Source organism: Anser anser (assembly GCF_964211835.1).
Source record: "Anser anser genome assembly, chromosome: 7".
NCBI lineage: Eukaryota > Metazoa > Chordata > Aves > Anseriformes > Anatidae > Anser > Anser anser.
In genome coordinates, this window is record NC_139727.1 from 24,973,022 (window position 1) to 24,988,200 (window position 15,179).

Here is a 15,179-nt window from a genome sequence, read left to right on the forward strand (position 1 = left end):
GTGGGGAGAATTCTCATGTATTTGTAAGACTACAGTACTCAGAGAAGGCATTGTGTGCTCCCTGCAAGCTGGCTAACACACAATTACCATACAGTCATACTTGTAGCCGTGTTATTTTGAACTCAGGTATATATACATATATATATATATGCACATTACCCCAGTATAACACAAACTGTTGAGAAATTGAGCCTTGCAGTGTCTCTATTCTGCTCACTGTGTGGCTCAAGTCCTTCTCCTGCTTTAGTGTGGAGTCAATTTATGAAAAGGGGGAAGGTCAGCAAGGGAGTTGCTTCCTTCCCCAGCAAAGTGAAGATCTGTGACCTGAAATCCAGAGAGGTGCAACTCCTGTTTTGTTGCTGTCTGAAATCTGAGCTCTTTTCTTTAGCTGAATAAGCAGCATTGCACTGAAAACTCAGAGAAGCGCAAATCCCATTACATCGCACCCTGAGGCTGGGCTTCATGTTACAGATGTAACATGCTCCTCTGCTTGTTCAGAGAAGCTGGAGAATGGATGGGGGAGAAAGGGATCAGTAAGCATTGTGAAAGAGCCTCTGTGAAGATGAAAGTCTCAACAATCATTTCCCTCAGGAAGGGAAAGATGAAATATTCTATAATACCTGCTAATTAAAAATTCAAACTGCTGTCTTATGAAAAGAGAAGCTTACTTTTATCTTTAAGCTCTGAAGTTTTTAAGACTTACTTCTAAACATACTGTTAGGGATTTCTTCCTCTTGGAAAACCCTGATGGTCCTTCTGGTCAAGACTCTTTCATGAAGCAGGGACCAGGGGTGGGTGTACCTGACTCCTTCCAAGGCCTAGGCACTGCATGGACTGGCAGATTGTGCGGGATGCCTTTAGAGCCCATGCCATTCAAGAGTCATGGTGGAGCATTTTGGCAACAGCCTACAACTTATTCTCTGATGCCTGCTTGAGAGCATTTTCCTCACAGATAGCAGGAGCTTTGGCACGCTGCACGCTGGGGGAATCAGAGAGAAGCCAGAGCTGAAATGTAGAGCTGTACTACCACAGGAAATTAAATCAAATTAAACACTGCAAACAGAACAGTGGGGAAGACCAAGCTGTCAGTCTGCCTTTAGTGGCAGACACCTCAGTGGCTGGGATGGAACTCCAGTGATCTGTTTCAGTTTCTATCTACGAGTCACTACTGAGTTATCAGGACAGTAACATCCCTCAGTGATGAATGAGAAGCAACGGTGTGCAGCAGAAGAAAAAGAAGGACAATATTAAGATACTAGTAAGAATTTTCTCTTTGAAATAAATTTACATCTATTGCATGCAACACCACATTTCAGAAGGTTAGCGATATTTCTCATCAACAGTACACCAGAAAATGTATTACAAATTAAGTGGAAAAGCAACCCAAGAAACTAGCAGTCCAGTTTCCATTATGCTTTGGAATCAGAGGGAAATATACTATACTTTTAATTATCCTATATAATTTTTTAGAAGAAATACATATTGTGTATTAACAATAGCTTGGGCTATTGGAAACGCTTATACGCATGCTTATTTACACACAACATAAACAGAAGACTAAGAAAAATGTATGTGCTAATGCTTCCATGGTACATTATTCTGTATATTGATTGCATTGATTGTATTACAGCTTTATATATAATTAATGCCTAATTCTATCAAAATGTTAACAGAAATTGCTGCAAAACATTGAGTATTTTCTCTCATTACCTCTGCTGAATTTATGGACCCTGTCATTCACAGTCTTTAAACAGTTTCACAGACTGTAAACCCTATATTACCATATGGGTGGAGATATTGCTGTGGTGGTCACTTAACTTGGGGGTTACCAACAGTGCATGGTTCTGCTTCACTTCAGAATGCTGTCCCTGTCACAGGACCAGCACTGAGAGCAACTGGAGGATATTAAAATCATATGCTTAAGTGCAAAAAGAACACAGATGAGTCAGTTCTCTTCACCCCTGCCAAAATAAGAAAATTCCACTATCATCAAACTAGCTGAGTACTTGTCTGAGATTAGACAGAAGAGGAAGAAGGCCTGTTTGAATCTGAAGTAGTGCTCATGGCAGAGAGAAACACTAGAAATCACCTGTGAAGTCTAAGGTAAAAAAAAAAAAAAAAGTCAAACTAAATTGGCAGCTTAAGTTGCAAGTCTGCAGGCAATAATTTTATTTCAAGAATAAGCATTTATTACTTCCCAGTTGGTTAAGAAGCATGAAATTTGCCCTGGGAAAGCAACTATTGACACAATACAACAGGACCTCTAAGGCTACTATTAGGTTATCATTATTGTCTACTACACACTACACTGGCTCTGCAAAGAATAAAGCACACATTGTAACATTCAGGTCTTTTCCTCACAGCGTTTAACTGTCCAGGACAGCCAGGAAACTGCCTCATGTTACAGAAAATGCTTAGATAGAAATTCCTAGTGTTTAGACACTAAAGAACAGATCATAACCAGGACAAAACTAATTCATGTAGGAGGCTGAGCTTCCTCGGAGACTAATTCAAGTAGTACAACCTAAGATCTGTTCACTTTTGAAGTTTAATTCCAATTGACCTAAGATTTGAAATGGTAGTAAATTCCCCAAAGTTCATTTCACCACATGTTGGGCCAGTACACTATTTACCCAGGCTCCCTATACAGTCAGTAGCAAGAGATTATCTTCAGAGAGCAAAGCAAGTCACCTGAGAGATGGGTCATCTTCAAGAGATGCCAAAGACCAGTTTCTTTAAAGAATCACATGCCGCTTTGATAATTGCCTTGGTGAGCTGGCTTGTACCTCAGTGGTGTTAAGTGGGGTGAAAGGGTGCACCCAAGTATGAGCTCAGGTCATATGCTAAGACATGTGGCAGGAGACATGACAATTACAGCAGCTGTACAGTACCATGAATTTATCCCCATTTTCTTAACAGCTGCTGGCTGCTTTAGTACCTGCTAAACTAGCTATAGCTGCAAGTTTCTAGATGGTCATGGCCATGTGATTCTTAATTAGTACAGGGAATTGTATATTGGTATTCTCCCTGTACTGAACTTCAGGTAACTCTAAGAAATTGCTGTATGTTATTCTACGGTTCTACAGCTACTGCTTGTATTCCCAAGTCTGAACTACAAACCCATGTTACCAGCAGAGGGATGACACCACATAGCTACGTATGCGCTTTGGCTGCCATGCAAAGATTTACAGTGATGCAAAAGCCAACCATGTTTTTGGCTATGCTCGTTACACACCAGTCAGCATGAAGCAAATATAATGGACTCTGCCACTTGAAGTAATTCACTTGAACAGAGCAGAGAGCCTGAATGTAAACTTATCCTGGATTCATTTTTTCTAGATTACTTCATGTGATATAGAAGCTTTCAAGTTCTTTAGAAATTGTGCCCACCCCCCAACATTTTTTGTTTTGCCTGCCAAAAACATATAGCAGAGCACAGTCAAAACATAAAAATTAGAAAGAAGTCTATGCACATAAAAGTCTTCCTCCTGGCAGCAAAAAACAGAATGGAGAACAAATGCACCATGTGTGATTAGCCAACTGCAACAGATACGTCATATATGTAAGATGCTGAGATATTATAGTTATGGGAACAGAGTAAAAATCTTTATTTACTAGTGTTTCTACAGATTACTAAGCTTCTTTAAGGAGTATGTTAAGTATTACAATAGCATAAAAGGGGATAATATAAGGAGAAAGAGGTGGCTCATTAAACAGGACACTAAGAAGTGATTGCCCCTTCATCATTCCCAGACTTGTACAGCTTTCTGTTACTAACTACTGTTCTCTTCTTAGAAGCAACTCTTTCTCACGTCAACTGTTTCTGTTGGCTCTTCTGCATTTGTGGGAGGAAAAAGGAAGGAACTGGGCTTGCAGCGAACAACATACTGTTCATACATTGCCACCAGGAACTATCAGGATGAAAATACCTATGGCAATTCTTTTCAAAGCTGCTTCTCTCCCTGTGGTACATCCAAGTGTAGCTCTTCCCTCTGTTTCTTCCAAGCTGGTGGTTCCTCGTAAGTCACTTTAGTCCTTTCGGAAAATGTGCTACAATATTCTACCACCCAATCCTCATTAATCTTACACATTGTCCTGGTACAACACAGAGAGAGTAAGCTGTTGTTGAGATAACTGGCTTCCATTAGCAAGCATGTGATTGGCAGGACGATAAAGTCTTTTCCCTTGCAGGTCAGCTGCTTTTTAAGAAGAGGGCAATCCTGCTGATCCATCTTTTAGCTACAGTCTCTCACTGAGTCCCAAATCTCCTGCCTTTTAGCTTTGATACGGTTCAAGCTTTCCCCCTTGTATCAGCCCCTACCTGTCATCAGCTCCTCTGTACCAAACAGCCAATATCAGGAGTTTGACCTCAGGGCACAGTCCGGGTGGGCAGGTAAAACCTGACCACTGGACCTACTTCCTTATCTTTCATATCCTGCAATTCATGAAGAAGTATCAAATTCAAACTAAAAAACAGAAGCATGACCTTTTATAAGAACTTTCTGAAAAAGGCTCTGTTGCCTTTCTAAGTATTCTTGAAAAGAACTGTCATCCACCCTATTAAGATAGAAATGGATCACAAATAAGGAAAAGAGGAAAAACACTGCAAATCCATACTAAATGGTAAGTCTTATTTTTAATGTGTTCTTGCAATATGTATGCACTTTTGGCAAGGCATGAAAATATATAGTAAAAACAAAAAAAAAAAGCAAATATAGTAGATCTCTTTACACGCACAAGCTCACATTACAACCTGGTACAGAGAGCTGCCCAGACTTTTGCTGTTTGTAAATTATCTGAAATCAATTAGATTCCCATGGCATACAGAGCATTCTCTATAAAGTGTTACTTGCATCAAGAGAATTCTAAATATAAGTTGCTAACATAAACTGAATGCTATCGTAAGCAACATAATCCTTATTTACGTGACATGCTCAGCAGCTGGTACTTTAAACACACAAAAATATTATTTATTTCCTGTAGCAAGTATGTACACACCCTGCCCTCCTGCATAGCTGGAAATCATGTTTTTCCTTGAAACAAACATAGGCTCCACGAGGATTTATAGCACTCAGGTGGATGAAAGAAATGATGCCAAAAAACTCTCAACATCCTTTCCCTTCAACTAAATTGTTGTCGTACAAATTGGAAGACGTTTAGTCAATTCTAACACTGGCAATAAAAGGAGAATAAAACAGAATCCAAAAGAAGGTGGCTGCTAGTCAAAGCAAGCCTTGTGGTAGTTTAAATCTCGCAAAGCACATCTTTGCATATTGAATTTTGGAACTCTATAGTTACCACATTAATGAATCTTATGGACACAATCCTGTATCCTCCTCATGTAGACCAGGCTTATCCTATTGTAGATATTGTTCATTATGTTATATTGCTGTGGGAATATAACATACAACTCTACCTTTTAACTTTCTCATTTAAAAAAACAGTTTAATTAAATCCTTTCTACTAGGAGAAACTGGAATACTGTTGCTACAGGAATTTTCCATTCTGAAATGCCTTTTAATTATCTTACTGTGAAAAAACATACTAAACTGTCAAAAGCAAAAATATTCTTGCTACATAAATAATTTGATACTTAATTCTTTCTCATTTCTCTTCTTTTCTGATGACTTTGGCAGACTCATAATGGTGTTGAAAAATATTATCAACATCTGTGGAAAGCTAAAGACCTTCCATGTGCAGTTAATGATTCATTTCACTATTTAAATGACACTTGTAATTGCAATTTTGTGAAATAATAAATCCTTTTAAAAGCTTACCTCAAGTATGAAAAGTTTATGAAAATGGATTGCTATCGTTAGATATAGTGTCAGAATTTAGAAAGCAGGGCATAGAAATAACTACATGAAGTTAAGATAAGTGGATTTCAGTCCAGAAAAACCTTCCTTTTGGCAAGAACTGTGGAGAAAGTGCTTCCAATATTAGGGCATTTAAAATTATATTTTATATAGAGTAAAGATCAGAAGGATGGAATAAAGCTGTTTTCTAACTGTTTAAAATAAATATATGTAACAGGCTAAGGAAAAGAAATGCTAGATAACACCGTGCCCAATTCTACTCTCCTGGGAGCAGCTTTCTAGAAAGGAGCAATTGCTCAAAATGAAATCAGGGTAACAGCACACCACAGTAACATGTATACTCTTGAAAAAAAAAAAAAAAAGGCATCGCGGGATCTTACAAAATTGTTTGGACCAAAATTCAATGTTATATACATGCAATAGTACCACCAGTAGCACAGTGCCCCCTAACATCACACTGGAGAAAACTTTTATACTAAGCTACAGGGAATAGTGCCACTAATAACACTTCAAATAACTGCTTTTCAGAACTAATTACATGGGAATTCTAAAACATGAAAGGTTCTTGAATTTAATAACTCCAGCACTGGTCAAAAGGGGAAATTAGTAGGATAAAAAACAACAACTAGTGTCTTACTTGTCTGAGGTCGATGAAAGCTAACTGCAGGGTGTCTCCCTGGAATCCTGGCACAGGCTCAGAACTAGCAAACACTGCAAGGAAAGGTTAAAAATATTATGGATGCAGTTTTTATATTGTTTGAAATCTAACAGAAAATCAATGCATGCATTATAAATGCTAGCTAGCATGAAACTGAAACTAGCTTGAAACAATCACATTACAACTAATTAACCCACCCTGATTTAAAACAAACAAACCAACAAACAAAACCTTCCAGGAACAATACCTTTAGGAGTACATTTACGAATTCGGCTTAAAATTCTAAACCAGTAATAACGTTACAAGCGTGAAAGCCAACACATTTACATTTTCAGCCTGAGGTAAATGATTACTGAAGTATTTTGAAATAATACCAATTCCATGGCTGTCAACATATTTTCAAACATCTGCTTTTGTTATAGCATCCGCTCTATAAAACCCCACCTCTAGCCAAATAGCAATAAAAGACAGACACTAAAGTGGGAGTTAGTTTAATGTGCAGATGACAGGTGGAAAGCTCAAAGTGCTACAATTCTGAACAGAACTGGAATGCCTGTTCATGCCTTTTAGCTAGCTTATTGATCAAGAACTTCTGCTCTTCTGGAACCCCAAAATAGACTGTCAAAATAGGAAGGCAAAACTATCTTCAAAATACAGAAAACAGTAAAATATTAACAAAACAAGTTATCTACTCATTTAAGTTAGGAAACTATCAACTGTCAACACTAAAAATAAACAAAAATTTATTTTTTTTTTAACTTCATATACAATTAATGGCAACTAAAGAAAATAAAATCATCTACAAAAGCAGGGAAATGTCACAGATTTCTGTTATCATTAGGTAAAAACAATGAAACTGGAAATTCAATAAAACTATAAATCTCCAATACACTATATCATAGTTGAACTATCAACCAGGAAATATCAGGAAGCAATGATGCAAACTTAAAAAATTGTACTATAGAAGGCCAGCAGCTCCAGGAAAGAGAAGACAACAGGCTTTCCAGCAGCCCCTTCCCTTTGTCCACATCACAGAGCACCATTAAATCAAGACTTGAGCAATTTCCTACTTTCTTCTTTTAAAAACACATGAACACAAGCTCAGCAAAATGTCCTAGACATTTCAGATGACTTCAGGGTGTATTCAAAAGCAGCACTTACTACTGCTGGGATGCAATATGCCTACGTGTCCAAATGAATCTATTTCCAGACACTGTTTCTTCTTAAATGTAAAGGGGGGAGTAAGTAAAATAGAATACATGATGACAACACTTTAAGAAGTACATCAGGTGCAGTGGAGCACACAGTACATAATCAATAGAGTCCATTACACAATCAGAGGCTTACTCATGGACTCACTTGAGCCCTCCAGACAGTAGTACTGCAGAAGCCTAATAACCAAACTCTAGGAAGTCATTAATTGCATGAAAAAGATGGAAAGGAAACTATTATTGATTTACTGTTTCACATAATATAAGAAATAATGGGCAATTAAACAAATCAGCAGAATTTTACAAACCAAAATAGAGTACTTGTTTATATAACACAATACAATTAATTATAGGACTCATTCTTGTGGCAAGTTGTGCATGGCAGAAGTATAAACGAGGCAGAAAATATAAATGTAAAAAAAAAAACACAACAAAAAAACAACTTGAAATACAGGCCCTTCAACAGTGATTAAACAACAATCTAAATTCAGCTGTTCATTAAATCCCTAAGCTACAGAAGATGGATCTGCTATGGCAAGGACCACTCAATATACAGCCCAGTGTTTTACACTCTTCTCTAAATACCTGTCATTGACCACCACTAGAGACAGGACACTTGGCTAAAGGAAGGTTTAGCCTCACTCGGTAGTTCTCGTGTTCTTGCCCCAGTCATACATTTATAACACAGACATCTGCAGAAACACCCATTGCTTCACTTTTCCACTCAAGTAAGACATCCTTTAAAAGAGTTTAAGAGAATTTTTCTTAGGCTCTTCAGTTTGTGCACTGAACAAAATTAATATTGCTCATCAGGTTAACATAGTCTGGAAATTATCTTAATGCATTTAATAATGCAGTATTAGTTTGCTTCCCTGCAAAGCACCTACTGCCGTGGCAGCTACTGAACAAGGAGCACACAAGGTACCAAACTGAATTATTGTATATGCCCCTTTCTCTTTAACTACAATTTCCTACTATAAATAAATTTACAACACTGGGGACATTTATTATAGCATAAGCATTTATTCTCACATTTTGGTCATTTTTGACGGGTGCCTACAGTAGGATTTGTTTCATTATTACAATTTCATGAGTTCAAAGGGCAAAAAGATAATCTACTTATGGTAATGGTCAGACAGTTCAACCCCCTCAGCTCACAGCTTTTAAGTTTTGCTAACAATTTTACAAAGCTAATTAAATGTTTTCTGCTGCACAGCATTTTAGGAAGATATTATAAGAACAGGATTAACATTCTTAATGTCTGTGTCCTAGGGGTCCCTTTCCAGATAGTAATGAAACATTGTCATATAAACATCTTTTAAAATATTCACCCCCTACATTCATTCTAGGCTTAAAGAGGATTTGGAAGGATAGGGGGCTACTTGGTTGTTTATTTTAGTATGCATAAGGATATTCAGGAATTTTATCATACCTGAGAGTGAAAATGCAAAGATTACCATAAAACTATCACATATAAGGGCAAATAACTAACTGCTCAGCAGTTTGAATCACAAACCTCAATGTTTTCAGGAAAATAAACTGAAAATAGGCATTAGATGACTGGTGTTCAAAAGGTTTTTATTAACATTTTCCCCTGCACTTCATTAATATTGTGTAGTTCTTTTCTGTGTATACAATACAGGATCTTTGACACAATGTATTGAGTATACCCGAACTCACTACTATTAAGCACAAAAATGTGCTTCCTGTAACAGCCAGTTTGGGAATTTACAAGAGGTAGGATCCAATGAAAACAACATGTAACAAAACCACAATGGGCTCTGAGGTAACACATACATAAGAATGATAAATATAAATATTGGAAAGATGACTTCACTCCATTTTCTTTTGAGTACTTCATTTTGGTCCTTTCATTACATTTTGTATACAGAATATATGTGAACTGATGTATATATGTGTTGATGGTTATCTTAAGAAAAAGCTTGGCATCTGCTAAAATGGAACTAAAGACATCTGTAGGTTGCATTGAATTTCTATGCAATTCTAGATTTATTAACCAGTCTCTTCATTTTATTCTCTCAAAACCCAGACTTTACATACACACAATCTGCGTGTGCCTGTGGTTGTCTGGAAATTCAGTACTTATTTACTTATTTTCTGACAGATAGTTGCAGTTCAATTGCAAAAATTACAATCAGAGTCCAAACTTCGGATCAAAAGCTAAATTAGGGCAGCTTTTCCTTTAGCCTCATGGCATCAATTCTCGATTCAAAGGCTGGACAGCAAAGATGCAGATGTATTTTGGAATGAGGAGCAGAGAGCCAGGTGACCATCACAGCAGCCTTTAGCCACTTCGCAGCCCTGCTGGAGGCTCCAGCTGTTCAAACACGCCTGGAGGGGAGCCTTGCTGAGGGAGCTGCCAGCTGGCAGGGCAGCAGCCCCCAGCCCTGCCCAGGACTTGCAGCTTCCCTTCAGTCCTGTGCTGCCATATGCAGCCATGGGATGAAGGATGGTCTCAAGTGAGCCAAGTTTAACCTGACTTCCCAGAAGGGAGACAAGGCAGGTAAAGCAAGTGGCCTCCTCAACAGAGAGCACATGGGTCAAGATTCTCTCTTGCTCTTGGACGCTGCAGCTCTTAACACAGTGTGTGACAAAGAAGGAACTGGCAGGAATCCCCAAGCAGGGCTGGTCAGGAAGGTATATTACAATTTGCTTTGTGGTAGTTCTCTGCTAGCTGATGCTGTTTCAGGATTTCTTTCACCCTCACCTAGTGGCATGGCTCAAAACCTTTCCATCCTCGCACAGATTCACAGCTGGATGAAGGTTGACTACTCAACTGTACCTCCTTCTGCCAATTAATCCTGTCTCACAATTCCATTACTTTAAAACAGATATAAATTACAAAAGTTAACAATAACTTTCCCAGCAATCAGAATTTCTGATCAGTTCTACTTAACTAATAAAATGCTGATGTAAGGTATCTAGATCTGGATGGTGTTCTAAATTAAAGCTCTATGTCCACTTAACCTTATAGTGTGAACTTTAAGGATTAAAACAAACAGAAGAATTCTAAATTAGTATTCACATGTCAGCTTCACCCCATTTTTTTTCTTTCCATGAAAGTTGAAAACAGGTATAAAATATTTGTACTGAGAAAGAGACACATACTTTTGTATGGTTGGACCTCTTCAGCAAAACAACTTGCTGATAGTGCAGTTATAAATCATTTTGACTGAACAAGAGAAAAATATACAATAACTATCTAATACATTTTACATAAAAACCTCATAATTTAAAATCTATATTAAGTGGCTTACAGCATTTTACCACTACTTTTCTGTGAAGATCAGAAAGATACAACTACATTTGCAATTCAAAAGTACTGAAGAACAGAAGCTTGTTGGCAGTGAATTTTTGATTCCCTAACACAACCAGTACACATTCCCAAAGTCAACTCCATCACTGAAAAGACTGTGTGCTATTATTTACACCTTGCTTCTCATAAAATGAGATACAGAAACCCACACCTGAATTTCATCTTCAAGAAATGGCAAATGCTTCTACTCCCCAATCCATTTTCCTCCTCGGGACACTGAAATGCAATGTGCAAACAAAAGGCCATTCTCCAGCTTTTGTTCAATGGAACCGAGTACATGCTATTTTCCTGAATACTGCTGTAAGAAACCCAGTCATAATAGCAGAAGATCATCATTGAGAAAGAATGGCGTAAAAACCAAAGGTGAAACACTGTTCTACATTACGAAAGATATAGTGAGAGTAGAAAATATTACAATTAAAACAGGACATCCTGAAATCAAACTTAAAGCTTTTGGAATGTTTGGAAGGAACACACAAAACTGAAGAGCAGAGCAAGACGATCATCACTATTCTTTTTTAAAAACATAAGACCACCTGATCTTATTCTCAAGGAAAAGTATCAGATACTTCCAGATTTTCTGTTCTGCTTCTTAAAGTTAGGTACTTTGCATTGAAATGCAGCACAGGATAATGAAATCTCAGCGTTCACCACAAGATAACCTCTTTCCCTTCCACCTCCATTTCTTGGAATCCCACTCGTCATTCTACCTGGTTGCTATGGCTCAAGAACTTCAGCACTTACTGACTTAACAGCTCACTAACAGACTGTTGGGCTGTTTGTTGGACTGCTGATTGCTTTTTCTGACTAGTAATCACATTTTCCTGCTTTTATTTAGGTCTCCTCCATTTCATACTAGAAAGAATAAAAACGCAACGTTAAAAATTAGAATAAATATGTAGAATATTGCCAACAATGTTTTGAAATGCATCTTCAAATATCCATAACTTTCTATGTTTCACATAACTTATTCGTTCAGAATGCACCCTGTCTATAACTAAAGTGTCATATCCATGTGTAAAATACAGTAGAAAATTACCCAACATTTGTGAATTATTTGCACACCCTAAGCACTAATTGAAATGTCATTGTTGTATCCATTACACCCAAAGTGTCAAAGAATAAAGCTGGGGGAGGGTGATGAGCAAGAACATAAATCACAGGCCTCTCAGCCAGGCCTGGAATGTGCCTGTGACAGACCTTATGAATGAACTGCAACAGCAAAGCAGTCTCTGAACAACATCTTGTGACAAACCCTTATTCCACAGATTGTAAGGCATCATTTGCTGCAACATACTATTCTGCCAAGCTGCCATCTTTAAACTACTCAAAAGGTCTCTGTGCAAAACCATTTTTTTCTAACATGCTTTAAAAGTGTTATAGAAAGAATTAAAGTTTATTCTATTTGCGGTTGTACATATTTCGGACACTAGAAACAAAATAACACGGTGGTAACAAGCTTTCTCTGCTGTTATGCTATTAGTTCAGAAGGCAGATAACTGTCTAGTGTATGCACCAATTTGACTTGTCTAGATAAATGATTATGATACCAGTATTATCAATGTTATGGAATTTGTTTTGCAGCTGGGATCTTTTTTAAAAACTAAGAAACCACACAAATGTGCGTATACATACCTCTACCCACCTACTTGAAAAGAACTCTATCAAATTTGCAATACATACATGTATAATTTGTACTAAAAATGTCAAAACATCATCTGTGTACTTCTATTTGGCCAACTTCTGCAATCACATCATGAGACAAACTTTAACATCACAATCACAAATACTTTTTTCAAAACAGACTCTGATAATCCTGTCAGGTCCTCCCATTGCACTGAAAGGCCTCAAGGCTGCACGAGGAAGGACTGTCAGAAAGATGCCTGCCTTGTTACAGAGTTTAGATGTAACATGTATGGAGTTACATAACAAACAGGGCAGGAGGAGGAAAGATATGTTTGTACTGAAAAAGTCACAAATGCCCTTTAACTCTATTCCCACAAGAATCCTTTATGATGCTCACTAAATTACTTGAAAACAGATTTCCAATTTCCCATGGTGGCTGCTAATTAAGTAGTCATCATCAGTTTTCTCATATGCACACACTAAACACCTGAGGATTTGCAAAACTGCCACTTTTTACAGCAGTCACCAAAATCGAGGTCTCTGCTTCAAACATATGAGGAATGATATTTTAGAAATAAATAAATAAACAGGGAAAAAAAAGAGCATAAGAAACTAAAGATATGAATTTAAAAAAGCCCTAGACAGCCTTTTTGCTGCATCTCAGCCATCAACCATAAAAACAGACATAAAACCTATTCATACCACAACGTTACAAAAGTAACTTCCTTAATACAGAGTAAGAGCTCACCCTACAGTGGCGAGTTCCATGTAAAACATGATAAAATTAATCCTGCCTTCAGTGCTGGATTCAACCAGTTTTATGAAGTAATTCTGATGCTGTATTTTGAATAGTGAGAATAAAACCATGTCTGACGTTTATTAAATGAGAACCACTACTTACAGTGAGTAAGGCAATAGTTTTAGGAGGGACAAAAACCTATGTAACAACACAATTAAAACTTGTATTGTAATAAATACTCCCCGGAGGGAAAACTAAATTTCACAGACTTTTGACCTTTCGGTGCACAACTATAAAACCATAATATTTATATAGTGGTTTGGGGCAATTCTGTGCTAGACTATGGTCTGTTTACGGGACATACTGATTATGATGCCATTAGCAGTAACAACAGATGGACATTTCAATCAGATACTAAAGTTTAAAATACATATATATAAAAATTTTCCCAGAAATGTTAACGTAATTAATCATAAATACTTTTACAGGAGGCTGTAATGCAATAATATTAATAGAAAAAAAAGGCAAAGCTTTAGTAGATAATGGAAAAAGATCACTATATAGCTTACATTAAAGATTTTTTTTTTGCAATGCTAAGACAAACATGGATAGGAATATGGGAATATCTACTTACATTCACACTGTATCACATCTAAATTAAACTGCTGAATTGCTCCCATGCTTATTTGTTTTAATTCACTGTCCAGTAGCATCTGCATTAGGGATGTTGAAAGATGCTGGCAGGCTGACATGCAAGCTGTCTGTGCCACTTTTCCCTAGTAGAAAGAGCAACAGGTTTTAAGATAGAAATAAATGTTATATCAATAAAGAACGTCTTATCTGATTTGAATTTATTATACAGTCAAAGTCTTAATGATGCAGGACTTAGGTTAGAAGAAGAATGATCACACTTTTTGTTATTTCTTTGGCCCATTAGCTTCGTTTCTATTAAATCAGTTAGGGAACTAAATTAAATGTATGTTAAACAATCAAACAATCACTGATACTTCTTCCAGAAATCCAACAGTCTTCAAGAATACAAGGACATTTCCCAACATGGAAGAGCATAATAACAATGTAAACTGCGGAAGCATGAGCGTGGATTTTTTTTTTTTAACCCAAACAGAATGAAAGCAGGAATGTAAATCAACAAGCCACATTTTTAAGAACAGTCATTAATAAATAAATAAATAAATGTGTATATATATAAACCAAAACCATTGCTTTCAGCTGGGGCATTTCTCATTACAGCTTGTGCTACTTAATTACTTGAATTCCATCCCAAAGGTTGTTGCTAAATTATTTTAAATATTCATGCTTATCCATCATCTTTTAGGTGCTTAATAAATCAGTGCTGTCGGTAATCAACAACTTGCAGAATGAAATGCAGCCCTCTGCTGTACAAAATACAAATAATTCTCTAATCACAGTTTAGCAAGTAACATTTTTTCACCTCTTTACAATGTATATGTAATTGAGACAAATAATTTTCCAAACCAGAGACCAATAAAACAAATCCCAAAAATCAGATGTTAATTTGATAAATTACTATCAATTTCATACAGAAAACCAGAAAAATATGGAAGTTCTACCAGAGAAGAAAAATCAGTGAAGACCAGATACCTGATTAGATGGCAACATTCTGTTCGTAGCACTGCGATCTTTAAGAGCAGAGACACCTTGGTTTTCAAATGCAATTATATGAATTTCTGTCTCTGTAGTTTTATGTACTTAAACCACGCTTTTCAACTGACATATGTTATGGTATATATAGAAGCAAAGGTAACTATTA

The 15,179-nt window shown here is 36.9% G+C and overlaps 1 protein-coding gene across 11 annotated transcripts in view; it reads right to left on the reverse strand.

The window, feature by feature from the left end:
- Window positions 1–15,179, reverse strand: part of EXOC6 (exocyst complex component 6) — a 92,961-nt gene that overhangs the window by 18,837 nt on the left and 58,945 nt on the right. For all 11 annotated transcript variants that reach the window (XR_014586958.1, XR_014586959.1, XM_083844724.1 and 8 more), the window contains 2 exons: window positions 14,022–14,163; window positions 6,454–6,527 (listed from right to left, as the gene is read on the reverse strand). Coding sequence is in view for 9 of the 11 variants with exons in the window: in XM_083844724.1 (XP_083700850.1) it covers window positions 6,454–6,527; window positions 14,022–14,163 (216 nt within the window). In the remaining 2 variants the exon portion in view is untranslated. The remainder of the gene's footprint in view (window positions 1–6,453; window positions 6,528–14,021; window positions 14,164–15,179) is intronic.